The sequence below is a fragment of the Elephantulus edwardii genome, unplaced genomic scaffold (assembly GCF_000299155.1).
Source record: "Elephantulus edwardii isolate Elephantulus edwardi_28Jun2011 unplaced genomic scaffold, EleEdw1.0 scaffold00259, whole genome shotgun sequence".
Classification (NCBI taxonomy): Eukaryota; Metazoa; Chordata; class Mammalia; order Macroscelidea; family Macroscelididae; genus Elephantulus; species Elephantulus edwardii.
This window is the reverse complement of record NW_006400009.1, coordinates 2,280,449-2,294,362: the sequence shown is the minus strand read 5'-3', so window position 1 is coordinate 2,294,362 and position 13,914 is coordinate 2,280,449. Positions and strand designations below refer to the sequence as shown.

At 40.3% G+C, this 13,914-nt stretch overlaps 1 protein-coding gene across 2 annotated transcripts in view; it reads left to right on the top strand.

The window, feature by feature from the left end:
- SPOCK1 (sparc/osteonectin, cwcv and kazal-like domains proteoglycan (testican) 1) overlaps positions 1 to 13,914 on the top strand; it is an 867,883-nt gene that overhangs the window by 584,664 nt on the left and 269,305 nt on the right. For both annotated transcript variants that reach the window (XM_006899493.1, XM_006899494.1), the window contains one exon: positions 11,053 to 11,179. In XM_006899493.1, the coding sequence (XP_006899555.1) occupies positions 11,053 to 11,179 (127 nt within the window). The remainder of the gene's footprint in view (positions 1 to 11,052; positions 11,180 to 13,914) is intronic.

The following is a 13,914-nucleotide window of genomic DNA, read 5'->3' as shown; positions in this document are numbered from 1 at the left end:
CACGAAAATAGCCTAAATGTCCAACCACAATAGAATGGATTGAGAAATTATGGTACACTCACACAATAGAATACTACTCAGCATGCAGGAATAATGATTTTGACAATCACTACCTGACTTGGGAGGGGTTGGAGAACATTATGCTAAGTGATCTAACTCAGTCTCATAAGGAAAAATTCGGTAAAAGACCGTTATTGTGGAAATAGAAAGATAACTAGTAAACCGTGTATGAGAATCCAAGGAGGGGGGGATTAGGAGTAGAGGGGTGAAGATGGGAGGAGTGTAATCACAGGGTCACACAGTTTGATGGGTGCAGAGAGAGATGGGTAAAGGAAATGAGAACTACCTGGTGTATACGAACTTCGTAAGTAAACTAATATAAAAGAAAAAATTCCTTTAAAAAAAACCAAACTGTCACAAATGGTGACTTTACAGGTGGTCCTCACCTGATGGACTACAAAGGAATGAAACGGACTACATCTGTGGAAAGAATCATTGGTGAAAACTCAGTAGAGTAGTGAAAACCATGTCAGGTGCTGACTGTAGAATAGACACACTATTCATATGCAAGTTGAAGTTAAAGCTGAAAAAAATGAATACAAGTCCTCAAGAACCAAAATAGGACTTTGAGTATATCTGACCTGAATTTGAAAACCATCTCAAGAATAGGTTTGAGGCATTGAATATTGATGATAGAAGACCAGTTGAGCTGTGGGATGACATTAAGGACATCAACCAGGAAGAAAGCTTGATTTATACTCAATACCAGTAACAAGTGGGTTGCTCCTGTAATTATTTATTACCTGAAACAACTTTATTCCTTCATTAGTTATTTGCATACAGATAAAACTGTCACATCTAAAATTATGAAAATATGGTAAAATGAATTGATTAAAATAAATGTTGCCTCTTTGTAAAGCAAAAGAAAAAAAAAATAGCAGTACTCTGGCAGCCTAGTGATAAGAAGCTGCAGTGTAATCCCAAAGGCATGTGGTTCAAATTCACCAAATGCTTTATGGGAGAAGGATGAGCAGTCTCCTCCACTGCAATTTACTGCCTCTTAAAAACCAAAATCTCTGTAAACATTCACTAAAATTAATGAAAAAAATAATCTACCTTGGACCAGGAGGCAGTCATCAGAACAGATCAAGGAAACACTGCATGGTTCAAAACTGGAAATGGTGTGTGTCAAGGATGTGCCCTATCTCCATATCTTTTTCAGTCTATATGCAGAGCAGATTATCTGGGAGGTTGGGCTCTATGAGAAGTGTGGCATCAGGCTTGGAGACTCATCAACAATCTGCATTATGTAGATGACACAACCCTGCTTCCTGAAACTGATGAGGGCCTGAAGTGCTTGCTGCAGAAGGTCAGAGACTGCAGCCTTCAACATGGATTAAAGCTCAACATCAAGAAAATGAAGATTCTCAGCACTGGGACGATTGGCACCATCATGATAAGTGGTGAAGAGATTGAGATTGTTGACAGCTTAAGTTTGCTTGGCTCTACAGTCAACACTTTTGGTACCAGCAGCCAGAAAATGAAAAGACATATTGCACAGGGGAATGTCTGCTATCAGAAACCTCTCCAAAGTACTGAAGAGCAACAGTGTCAATCTGAAAACTAAGGTGTGCCTGATAGACGTCATGGTCTTTGCCATTACCTGCTATGCATTAGAGAGCTGAACAATGACTAGGGATGATAGAAGGAGAATTGATGCCTTTAAGCTGTGGTGTTAGAGTATTGAACATACCATGGCCTGCTAGGAGAACAAACAAGTTCGTCCAGGAGAGGGTGAAGTCAGGCTGTTCCTTACAGGCAAGGATTCTGAAGCTTCATCTGACATAATTTGGACATGTTGCAAGGTGGGATCAGTCTTTGGAGAGGGACATCAGGCTTCAGAAGGTGGAGGGACAGCACAGGAGAGGAAGATCCTCAATGAGATAGATTAATTCAGTCACTGGGGAAATGGGGATAGGTGTTTTTTTGACAATAAGATTGGCAAGGGACAGAGCAGGGTTTAGGGCTGTTGTACATAGGGTTGCTGTGAATTGCAGGTGACTTGACAGCTCATAACAACAAAATGCACCAGAGGTTCAGTTATGGGTCAGTTGACTGAATGGCAAAACAACAAATAACGATGCCTGAAGTATGTGATATGAAACTTTATTATCTTTGCCTCCAAAGAGTGCTCTGACTGTGCCTTCTCCAAGACATTTTTTTTTCTCTTTTAGCGGTCCATTTACTTAGTACTCATCTCCAGCACCACAGGTCAAAGGCATCATTTCTTCTGTCATCCTTGTTTATTGTCTAGCTCTCAAATGCATAGCAAGTGATTAAAAAGATCCTGGCCAGACTCGGGCAGATCTAAGCCCTCAAAATTATATTATTGCTACTCAGTAATTTGCAGAGGTCCCTGACTGTAGAGTTTCCCAGAGCCTACATCTCCTGATCTCCTGATCTCCTGACTTGTAATAACAAGTACGTTGATTGTGGATCCAAGTAAGATGAAGTTGTTGACAGTTTCAAACTTTTCTCAGTCTGATGGCAAAGTTGATAAAGTTTTCTCTCGCTTACTTTGTGCTAGAAGAGTCCATTCCTCAGGGAGGGATATGATGCTTGGAAAGTTGGAGTGTTGATGAAAGACTAGAAGACCATCAACCAGATGGATTGACACAGTGGGCTTGAGTAGATCAGAAATTGTGAGGATGGCACAGAATAGGGCAAGGTTCAGATCTTTTATTCATAGGGTCCCTATGGGTTGTACTTTAAAGCACCTTACAACGACACAGCAACAGCTAGGTATATTTTTAGCAGCCATGATCTCCCCTAACACTAAAATACTTTAGATATTGATTGAATGAAATATAGTATGATTCATGTAGTAAAATATATACCTGCACATGTGTTTGTTCATTATTTAAAAGTGTATTCTGGAAACCTCTGAACTTCCAGCTTCTTCTATAGACCTTGACTACAGTGTCCTATAGTGTCATATGGCCAATGGTCAAGTGAAATACTGGGTCACACTAATGTGATCAGAGGTCTCCTTAGTGGATTTGCCTTGGCTGGTGAGGTTATGGATACTGAATGGCAACAGGTGACATCCTCAGCATTGAAAATGGTCACTCTCAGCAGGATAATATTTCCCTACAGTAATTCCTTCCCAACATTCATTAGGAAATTTGTACTTTTCCAATTTCTGAATCATGAGAAAAATCAGGCAAGAAATAAGATAATTCTCCTGTGAAGATTAAAGATGAAGAATCAATTTAGTAGCATTACAGGCTCAAAGGAATTCACTGATGACAAGTTGAATGCAGGCATAGGAAATGACTACATGGAGTTCAAGGTTAAGATTGGCACTTACCAGTCCTGCAACAAGCTAATTCACAACTTTACTTGTATCTGTTGCCATGTTGTAAGAATGTGTTCATAGTCCTGTTGGCTGCTCATGTTATGCTTATAAATAAAATTAATACATTTATTTGTATAGCATACTCTATATTTCTATTAATTATATTCCAGGGAGTATTTAGGGGAGCAAAATTGGAGTCTTTGAATTGACACTGTCAAGTTGTGGTTCTGTGTAGTGCTACTCATTGTTGCTGTTGTTGTTAGTTAGTTCACAGGAGTTGCACTGCGAGTCCTAAGGACATGCCTCTCTCTGGCAGTTCAAACTCATCGGTGACTCGGTGGTAGAGAGATGGACAATCTCTGCATGTGCAGTGTATTCCTTCAGAAGTCTGCTGGAGGATCAGCTATGATCATGTTCTAATGAGTTGGTTCTGACTCAACAACAGTGACTTTGACTGTTTAATTAACCTCAAACTCATGGCAGTCTCATTCAGAATAGAAAAAAATGCTGCCAGGCCATATGCTGTCCCATCAGTTGTAAACCAGACCTTTGTTAGGAGATCTCGATATTATGTATATTGCCCAATTGGATTTGCTGACAGTCTCCAATGCTTGAATTTAACTTTAAATTTCATTTCTTTGAAAATGCTGCTAATCTTAAGGATTCTTATTTATTAAAAACAAACTCAGCAAATAAAGCACTATGAATATAGATACAGATTATATAGATATAGACAGATATATAAACAAAATGAAGAAAAATCACCTAGAAATTTTGACTACTTATTAATTAATCCTGAAGATTAATATATGTTGGAAATTTGAGACTACTACATCTTGAAAAGACTTCTGGTGGACTAGTGGTAGGAAGCTGTGCTGCAATCCCAAGGCACATTGTTCGAATCCACCAGCTTTTCCACAGGAAGGCATAGACAATCTCCTCCCAGATTAACTGCCTCTGAAAACCCACTGGAGGCCAGCTACGATTTGATTCTGACTTGATAACATACAACAGCAACATCTTGAAGAAAGTTAAACCAGAGTACTCTTTGGCAGCAAGGATGATTAAACTTGGTCTCACATATTTTGGGCATGTTGTTAGTAGGGGCTAGTCCTTAGGGAAGGACACCATGCTTGGAAAGGTGGAGGGTAAACACAGGAGAGGAAGACCCTGGATAAGATGGATTGACACAGTGAGTAATTGGCTCAGATATCTCAGGGTGAGGATAGCACAGGATAGAGCAGGTTTCAGATCCATTTTTGGATCTGAAAATGGTTGTGAGTTGCAGTCGATTTGATGGCACATAACAATAATATCATTAGAGGAAAATCTTAGAAAACATGGATTGACACAGTAGCTACAACAATGGGATCAGGCATAACAATGATTGTGAGTATGATGGAAGCCTGTGCAGTATTTTGTTCTGTTATACATACACAGGGTCACTATGAATTAGAATGGACTCAAACCTACCTAACATTAACAAATCAGAAGCTTCCTACCCTTTAAAGAGTCTGGTGTTTAGAGTGTGTAAATTGTTCTACCAACCTTTGCACAGAAGGGGCTTCCACAGCCACCTCTCAGTATGCTGGAATATTTATTACTAATTGTTGCAAGGATTTGCGATTTATTTTGGTTTGGGTTTTTTTGCATCTCAATTTCTGGAAACAAGAGACTGTTAAATTCTTGCTGCTTAAAAACGTCATAAAACTTTTGGGTAAAACTGTAAATATTCAAATGAATAAATTCAGCTATCAAGATTTGTTGCATTGACCAAATCTACTGTTAGGTGCCATCAAGTCAAATATGATTCATAGCAACCCTGTGCAATTGATTAGAGGCTTGAACTTGAAATAGTAGGAATTTGCTATGCAGATAGAAAGCGTACGACAGGTCCTATAAACTTGAACTTGTATGGCATGTTTAAAAGATATGTAAGTGACTGGTATGATTGACTCAAGATAGAGTTCACAGGTCTGAGTAAGGGGAAGTGATGAAGGGCATGAAAAGTCTAGGATGGGCTCCAAAGATTTTAATCCAGGTATACTTCATGCCTTGTTGGAGTAACAATATCCTCTTACTGTTTGTTCAAGCTGAGTAAAAGTGCTTACATGGAGATTAGTCAAGGAGACTGACCAGAAACAATCACAGGATTGTGGAGGAGTTCTAAAAGACTTCTAGAGGGAGAAACATGTGAGGTGGGCCTTGTAGAAAGCCAAGAACTTCTCTAGGCTGTAAAGAGTGGAAGTGGAGGGCAGAATATGTGACTATGTATGGTGTATCAGGTCAAGGGGAAACCCATATGATGCCACAGAGCCCTGAAGGTTCTTGCTGAGTTTGAAGAAACAGCTGAGAATCTCTGTCTCTTTATCATTGTTGTCAAGGTAGAACCCACTCATAGCTGACCCTCCTTTTTTAGAGGATGTAAATAGGGAGCTCTGCTAGCCTAGTGACAAGAAGCTGCACTGCAATCCCAAAAGCACATGGTGTGAATCCACCAGCTGCTCCATGGGAGAAGGATGGGCAATCTCTTCCATGTAATTGACTAACTCATAAAACACACTGGAGGATCAGCGAAGGGTCTGTTCCAACTTGATGGTACATGATAACAAAAGAGCACAGGAGAAGATGGTCCCTCTTTCTTTTGCAGTAGAGCTGGTAGATGTTAACTGCCTACCTTAGGGTTGACACCCCAACTCCTTACCCACTAGGCTATCAGAAACAGTGGCTGGAAGAAAAATATATGTACTGGTGGTGGTGGTCAGTGTGTGTGTGTGAGTGTGTGTGTGTGTGTGTGTGTGTGTGTGTGTGTGTGAATGTGTGTGTTGAAGAAAGAAACAAAACACACGGTCAGCTGGGACAGTTTAATTACACTGAATAACGATGCTTTGATCAAAGTGCCATGGCCAGAACTAGAAGTTGAAGCTTTTATGCAGAGAAATTACATAATCAGGTTGGTACTTAAGAATCACAATCACCAATCTGCTTTAAAAACATAAATGCTGAGACTTTTGGTAGACTTTATAAAAGATTGAGAATATGCAATTGAAAAGAAAAGAGAGAGTAATGCCAGTGATCAGCTGATTGTCTACTAAGTCTGTGTTTAAAGGTGTTGGCGGGTTGGAATTTTCCATGTGACGCTGTCTAGTAAGAGTGTGGAAGCTCCTCAGAAATGTCAAGCTGAGACATGAGGGCTTAGTGGCTGATTGCAAGACCTGCCTCTGAGACTAAATTATTTGTGTCTCCTCCGTTGATGAATGTCTGTGACATTGGGCCATAGCAATCCCATCAAAACACCTTCATTGGATTTTACTCTTCATTGGCTCAAGAATTGAAATATTTTGATTTAGAGAACTTAATTCCTTGCCTCAACTGAGATGGTTATTTTTTATGATTTGCACTGAATTGTGGAAATTGAAACACATATACAGTAGTCAAAATTATGCCTCTATGGACTCACACACTTGTAGGATTTCTGCAGTATGTCTTCATTCTCCTAATCATTTGATCTCTGGAGAGACCACACATTTCAGTATGAACTCCAGTAAGGTCCTTGTGAAATAAAGAGTGCCTAGATTTGTTCCCATCTAATAGGGATGTTTGTTCATTTGAATCGGGAAAAGTCAGAATAGTTTGATCTTTTCTTTAGATCCTGCAAGGCACAGCCTATCACCACGTGACACTGGGCATACTGAGCTTGTCCCTCTGCAAGAGAGTCTTAGGTACTTTGTTTGAAACTAATTTAATTTCAAAAACTGAACCCAAACAATGAAAATAGTTTGAATTAAAATAGTTCTGGTGCGGGGTAGTGAGTTTTAGGATAACTTCAATTTGACAAACATGCATCACATGTTTTTGACGTCATTTTTACAAACATGTATCAAGTTACTGCATGGCATTAAGCCGTTACTTTCCATGTGTGTGTCCAATTTCTCATTTACAAAGTGAAAGTACCAATAAAGGAGTTTTGCTTTTCAAGGAGAGGAGCAAACGGGGGGTGGGGCATGGGGTGGGTGAGGAGAAAAGTGCAACAATGAATGAATGGAATTCCAAAATCTCTGTAGATGTTCATTGAAATTTTTTTTTTAAAAAAAAGTGAAATTATTGGGCCAGATTAGTTTCATGTTCTTTGTATCTGGAGTTCTGTGACTTTTTTGATATCTGCTAAGTCAGCATTGTAGTACATGGGGTTCCTCACACCATCCAGAAGGGACTTAACCAACTTTGTAAAATTTGTCTTAAGACATCCAAATAATTGATGCATGATTGTCAAATTGAAGTTATCCTGATACTCATTACGCTGCTCTGAAGCTATTTTAATTCTCTATTGGGGGAACTGTATTTTCATTGTCAGAATTCAGTTTTATAAATTAAATCCTTTTAAAACAAGGTGCCTGAAAATCATTTGCAGAAGGTTACTCTAAGCATTCCCACTGGCAGGTGGTGATGGGCAGTGCCTGGGGGATATAAGTGGAAAGGTCAAAGTGTTCTGATTTTCCCTGTACCTAATGATTAACATATCTATTAGAGACACTAGGCTGTCCAGTGACACCTGCCAGCCTCACCTCTTTGCTGTTTGCTCTCTGTTAGTGAACCTAATTTAATGGTGGAATTTGGGTCCAGAGTCAGAGATGACTTGTCATTAACTGGTGATTGATGGCTGGTTTTAGCTCTCCCTCAAACCATTGGCTCAGCGTCCATTCCTCCCTCCCCTGCCTTTAGCTAAGCTTCTCTGAGACTTCTTCCCCTTGAGGCATCATTGTCTGTGTTTTTATCTCCTCAAGCAAAACTGCCTGCTCTTGGACTTTGTAACCCCTTCCTGTGAACTCACAACAACAATTTCCTCAGTCATGGGTATGCACACTGGGGACTGACCCAGGAGAGGAGCTGCCAGACGCCAGAGCTTTTGCTTGCATTTGTGGATTCATTATTGGTGTCAGACAATCTGCTGTGTGAATAATGATAAATACACAGTGTTTGCTGAAAGCAATCATGTACTCTAAGATTAACCCTGTGCTGACATCCTGCTCATCTGCGCCATGGAGTCCCATCACCATCATACCTTTGTCCAGAATAAACTTTGAAAAACTAAAGTTTGTTTGGCAAAGCCTAATAGGAGACCTCATGGTTGCATAATGTCAAGAGAAAATGCTAATAATAGATTCTCATCCCCCTTGTCCTTGTCCCCTCAAGGCAAGGACAAGGAAACTTCATCTTGCATACTTTGAGCATGTTTTCAGGAGGGGGCAGTCCTTGAAAAAGGACATCATGCCAGGAAATGTGAGAGTCAGAGAAGGGCAACACGCCAGGAAATGTGAAAAGTTAGAGAGGGAGTCAACAAGAAGGATTAACACAGTGATTATAACAGTAGGCTTGAGCGTGTCAGAGATGGTGAAGATAGCCCAGGACAGGACATGTTCAGATAGAGCTGTTGTACATAGGGGTTACTAGGAGTGGTAGTAGACTCATTGGCACCTAACAGGAACAACAACAAGGCCCTCTGAAGAAATAGAGGTAAGGTTAACATAGGTTGTTTTGAAGAGAGAGAAGGCTGAGAGCGTGCCTTCCCAAAGGTATGGAAGTGCTCCAGAAGAATGCTCAAGTTGACTTTCCAGGTAGAACTGAGACTCGTCAAAGAGAGAGCTCCACCTCCAACTCTCTGCAGCTGTGGGATGTCATCTTGGGCCAAGCTGTTCGTTATATGTGTAACTTTGGATGAGACTCTTCCTCTCTTTGGGCCTCAGATTACCCTCACTAGTAAAAGTTGTGTTGGATCATGCCTAGAGAATCTTATGAGACTGCCTTCCCTGGTTCTTTGGGTAAAACAGACTCATTCCTATCGTTTGCCTAGCCTGGGGTCCTTAATGACACCAAAACTCATGCTGTGGTACATTGTAATCCTTTTTGATGCCACCCTAAAAAGACCAGACAGGTTTCCAGTGACACATTCTCCTCTCACTGTCTCCCCAAAATTGCTAGGATAGGGTTGAGGTGGAATAAGAATAAAACTCTTTTATTCATCTCTCTATTACTCATTCTCCTTCATTTGGAAGAGTGTACGTTACCTCAAACACTAAAGTGTAAATTTTAATTGACTGCGATTCATTCCACACATGCTTGTGGGGGAGGAGGACCCTCCTATTGTAGCCAGCTGGGGCATTGTAGAGAAATGCCAGTCCAAACCTAGGGAATGAGGACAAGTCACATTTCTATGGCAATTACAGTTTCATCCTTTATACCTCCATCTACTAAAGCAGATATTAATTGAACAACTACAGTTTTTATAGTTTCTTATTTTCCAGGCCATATGCTGAAGACTTTGCATATATTAACTAATTTAATCCTTATAACATCTGTTTGAAGTAGATGCTATTCTTTTTATTTTGTAGATGAGGGGAATGAGATTTACAGTGTTTTACTAATTAGCCTAAGGTCATATGGAGAGCAAGTGGTAGATTTGAGATTTAATCTGTGATGCTTTCTGACTCCAAGTCCAACAGTAACCCCTAGGCAGCACTGCCAGTGCAGAACATGTCAAGGTTACAATAATTGCCTGATTGATGGACAGTCCAGAGATGCTTGTCCTCCACCTGGCACTTGGCCCCAAAGCTGTGAGAGTCATTTTGTGTGTTTGCTGGGAAACAGCTTCGGCAAAGAGAGAAAGGGTGGCAGTAACTGCATGCCTTTATTTCAGTGGTTTATGATACTCTGATGGGCTTCCTTCTGTGGACACAAGCCATCTTAATAGCACCATTTATCATTATGACAAAGGTTAGAATAGGAGGAAACTCAAGCTGGAATGAAAGAGTAGAATTCTGATTATTTTAACAGTTGAAAGTGACATCACCTCTGTGTTTCTATCGAATGGCAAATTGGAAGCTAGACTGAAATTGCTTGAAAATGTATCCAGAGAGAGTTTTCTACAGCAATGATAAAATCATTTGGTTGTGTTTGGAGATAAATTTCTAGCTCAAATACTGAATTTTGTTTGGATGTGCATGTGTGTATATTAGAGAGATCCATCCATGCAGAAAGCTGTCTATTAGAGCTTCTGTTAAGTCTGGAAGAGCCCAATGTTCTGAGGTACTATTCTCTGGGCACTTGCTATAAGCCACACATGTGAATGCACTAAAATTTGTTAAACTTTGCCCTTTTATTTAAAATAAAAGAATGTTTTATAAATGTATCTCCATGTTGATCAGTAATGCTTTATAACAGTTTGAGTGACTAAAATTATTTTCCTTGGTCCAGCTAGGAACTGAACCTAGGGTTTTGGATCAGAACCTCACCACTCAACATTAATGAGTTTGAACGAACGGAGTGTTTCCCAAGAGCCCTGAAGAGTCTGTTGCTGTTTGACCAGTCCTTTCAGTCATTTTTTTCTGAGTCCCTGGGTGATGCAAACAGTTAATATACTTGACTACTCAACAAAAAGTTGACAATTCTAGTCCTCAGAGTACCTTAGAAGAAATAATTAGTGGCCAACCTCTAAAAGTAAAATGACCATTGGAAATCCTATGGAGAATAGCAATTATTCTATCATTCATGGGGTTACCTGTATAGGGTCACCTGCAATTGATTCTGTGACAACTGATGCATGTTTACTTGACATTATATCCAAGGAACTTGGAGCGAAGACCTGAGAGTACCGGACTTAAGCTAAATTATATTTCCCCCCCATTCCTTATTTTTAGACAAAAGAAGGGAAATGTGGCCCACAAACATTGGGTTGGAACTTCAAACTTGGTCAAGTGCAAGCCCTGTCCCATGGCCCAGTCGACGATGGTCTGCGGCTCTGACGGTCACACTTACACATCGAAGGTGGGTGCACATTGTCATCTCTTTGGGGTCAAGAATGCTGCAGATGCTTGTTCTTAAAAGTGGACCTTCTGAAGTTAGTGGACTCTATTCCTTGCCCTTAAGAAACAACCACATGAGCAGACTCAGATAACATCTTACCAAAGAAAGAAGTAAAATATAAATGTTAAATTCTGTGCAAAGGTTGGGGAAAAGTGTGATTCAGAGAGTGAGTAGAAGCTTTTTGGATAAAGTGAGATAACAAGCTGTTCAAAAGATGCAATGAAATTGATTCTTGTTATTTACAGTGGTTATGATCTGTAAAATTCATGAACACTGAATAAACTCATGTGTTCATCTTCACCTGAGAATGTGCATGCCATTATGGACATGGCTATGGTGGCCAATGGACACATAAGAACCTTGGATATTGTTTTGGGAGCTGCAAATAAATTTTAATGAGCCAGAAAACAAAACAAAACAAAAACAAACCTCTGAAATAATGCTAATCGACCCAGAAAGAGCAAAGAAGGGAGCTACAGGGTCCTGGCTTGTGGATGACAGCACAGGGGAAAGACTTTAATGTAAGCAGGCATTCAGTCTGTGTTTGTTGCATATCTACAGTGTGCCCTCCACTGTGCCAGGCCCTGGAGCTGCAGGAGTGAAGCTACTATTCTTTCTCAGGGGACCTCAAATGTGTTGACAGATCATTTTAATTCAAACCAATGAAAAGAAATTGGTTTCACAAAGAGAGACAACATGTAAAATGGATATGTTTATTCTTATTAGAGAAATGAGGAAAACCTTCCCCGAGAAGGTGATACTTAAGTGTAAGTAGGATTTAGACAAGCAAGGGTACAGGGATTGGGTGGGGAAAAGGAGGGCTAAGTGATTTTCTTTTTTAGATTTTGAACACTCTGTTAGTGCTTAGGCCTTGTGTTCTGGAATAGGATAATGGATGAGAGAAAGGAAAACCATTCAATTAGCTAAAACTTATTTATTCATTCCTTTTATTCAACAACTATAAATGAAGTGGCCAAGACTATGTCAGTCATAACGGAGTTGGTTTTGTGTCACTATTCTGTAAGAGTCAAGGTAGTAGAGGGTATGTGAAGAGCAGGGCTCTTACCTTCCAATTTCTTCTAGTCCAAGCTCTGTAGTCTAGCTTGGTTTTCAATGTAATATTTCACTTGGAGCATGTAGCTGAGGGAGTTGCTATAGATGACTTGCCAGGGACATTGCCACGTGATTCTTTAGGCTTAGTGACTTGGACCTGCCTGTGAGGGCGCCCTCTCTGTCCCTCTTCTACTGCATAGATTGCTAACAGTGACAGTTCTCCTTGATTCCTTCACTGTCCTGACCCTCATATTATTAAGATTCCACACACCTAGGAGAATTCTTCCTTCCTGCTGTCCTCAGAGTAATTTTGAGCTGTGGCCACTCTTCCCTGTTGATTTGTGTTGCACAAGTCATATATTTTTGTTCATTGAAAGTAGAATTTTTATCTCCCTATATTTTCACATATGTCTAACAAAAGAGGAAGCCAGAAAGTATGTCTGGCTTGTATTCAGACCCATGGATTCTGCTTTAGAGCTTCAGTTGTTCCTGTTATGTGCTGTCAAGTTGGATCTGATTCATAGTTAAACCTCCAGTGGGTTTCAGAGGCTATAAAGAGTATGAAAGGAGATTGTCCGTCTTTCTCCAGCAGAGCAGCTAGTGGATTTGAGCCACTTGCCTTTGGGCTAGCAGCACGACTCCTTATGCGCTGTTGTTGTGTACCATCAACTAAGAACTGAGTCACAGCTAACCCTCCAGTGAGTTTTGAGAGGCAGTAAGTGACACAGGAGAATATTGCTCATCTTTCTCCCATGGAGCAGCTGGTGTGTTTGTACCAAGTAGATCTGAATTGGCAGCACAACTCCTTACCAGTGGGCCACAGAATTCCCACCCTACCTACTTGGCCACAATTCATTCTTCTACTCATTCAGCAAATGTGTGTTCTTGTTAGGTGCCAGAACTGCGCTAGATTCCAAGGTAGTTGGTCCTTGATAATGAACACGCTTTGTAGTTCTTGCATCCTCAATTCCAAGAATTAAAACTTCCAGGCCCAAAGTCACACATGTGACCAAATATTCCCCAACCATCTCAGCTCACCTTTCCCTCTTGTTTTTTTTTCTCTTATCTCTGACAAAATTACACTTCGAAATAATTTGTAATAACCTGTTAAAGACATTTCTGCTAATCTTACAAAGATTCCTGAAATAGTAGATTTAAAGTGATGTTATGACTCATTCCTAGGCCCCAGCCATCAAAGGCAGGCAAGACCATCACTGTATTTTACTTAGAACTGAGCTTTTTTGATTTTGTAGCAGATCTGACACTGTGCATTTCTAAGAAGCTCCATAGCCATGCTGCTAGCCCATTGACTACACTCAGAATAGCAAGGACTTCGCCTTGTTTTTATAGGTACTTCCTAATAGGTCTTCTTGCCTATGACTGATTCCCCTGTCCCTTCAAAGTCCATTTCCATATGACAGTTGTTGTTGTTATTGTTGTTGGCTGCCTTCGAGTGGAGCATGGCTCATAGTGACCCCATGAACAAAAGACCTAAAGCCCTGCTACAACCATCAACATTTATCAAAGTTCATAGAGTTTCCAGAGGCATGGTATTTAGGAATTGGATGCCACTCCTGCTTCGAACGAAATACACACACACACACACACACACACACACACACACACACACACATTTTTTTAGC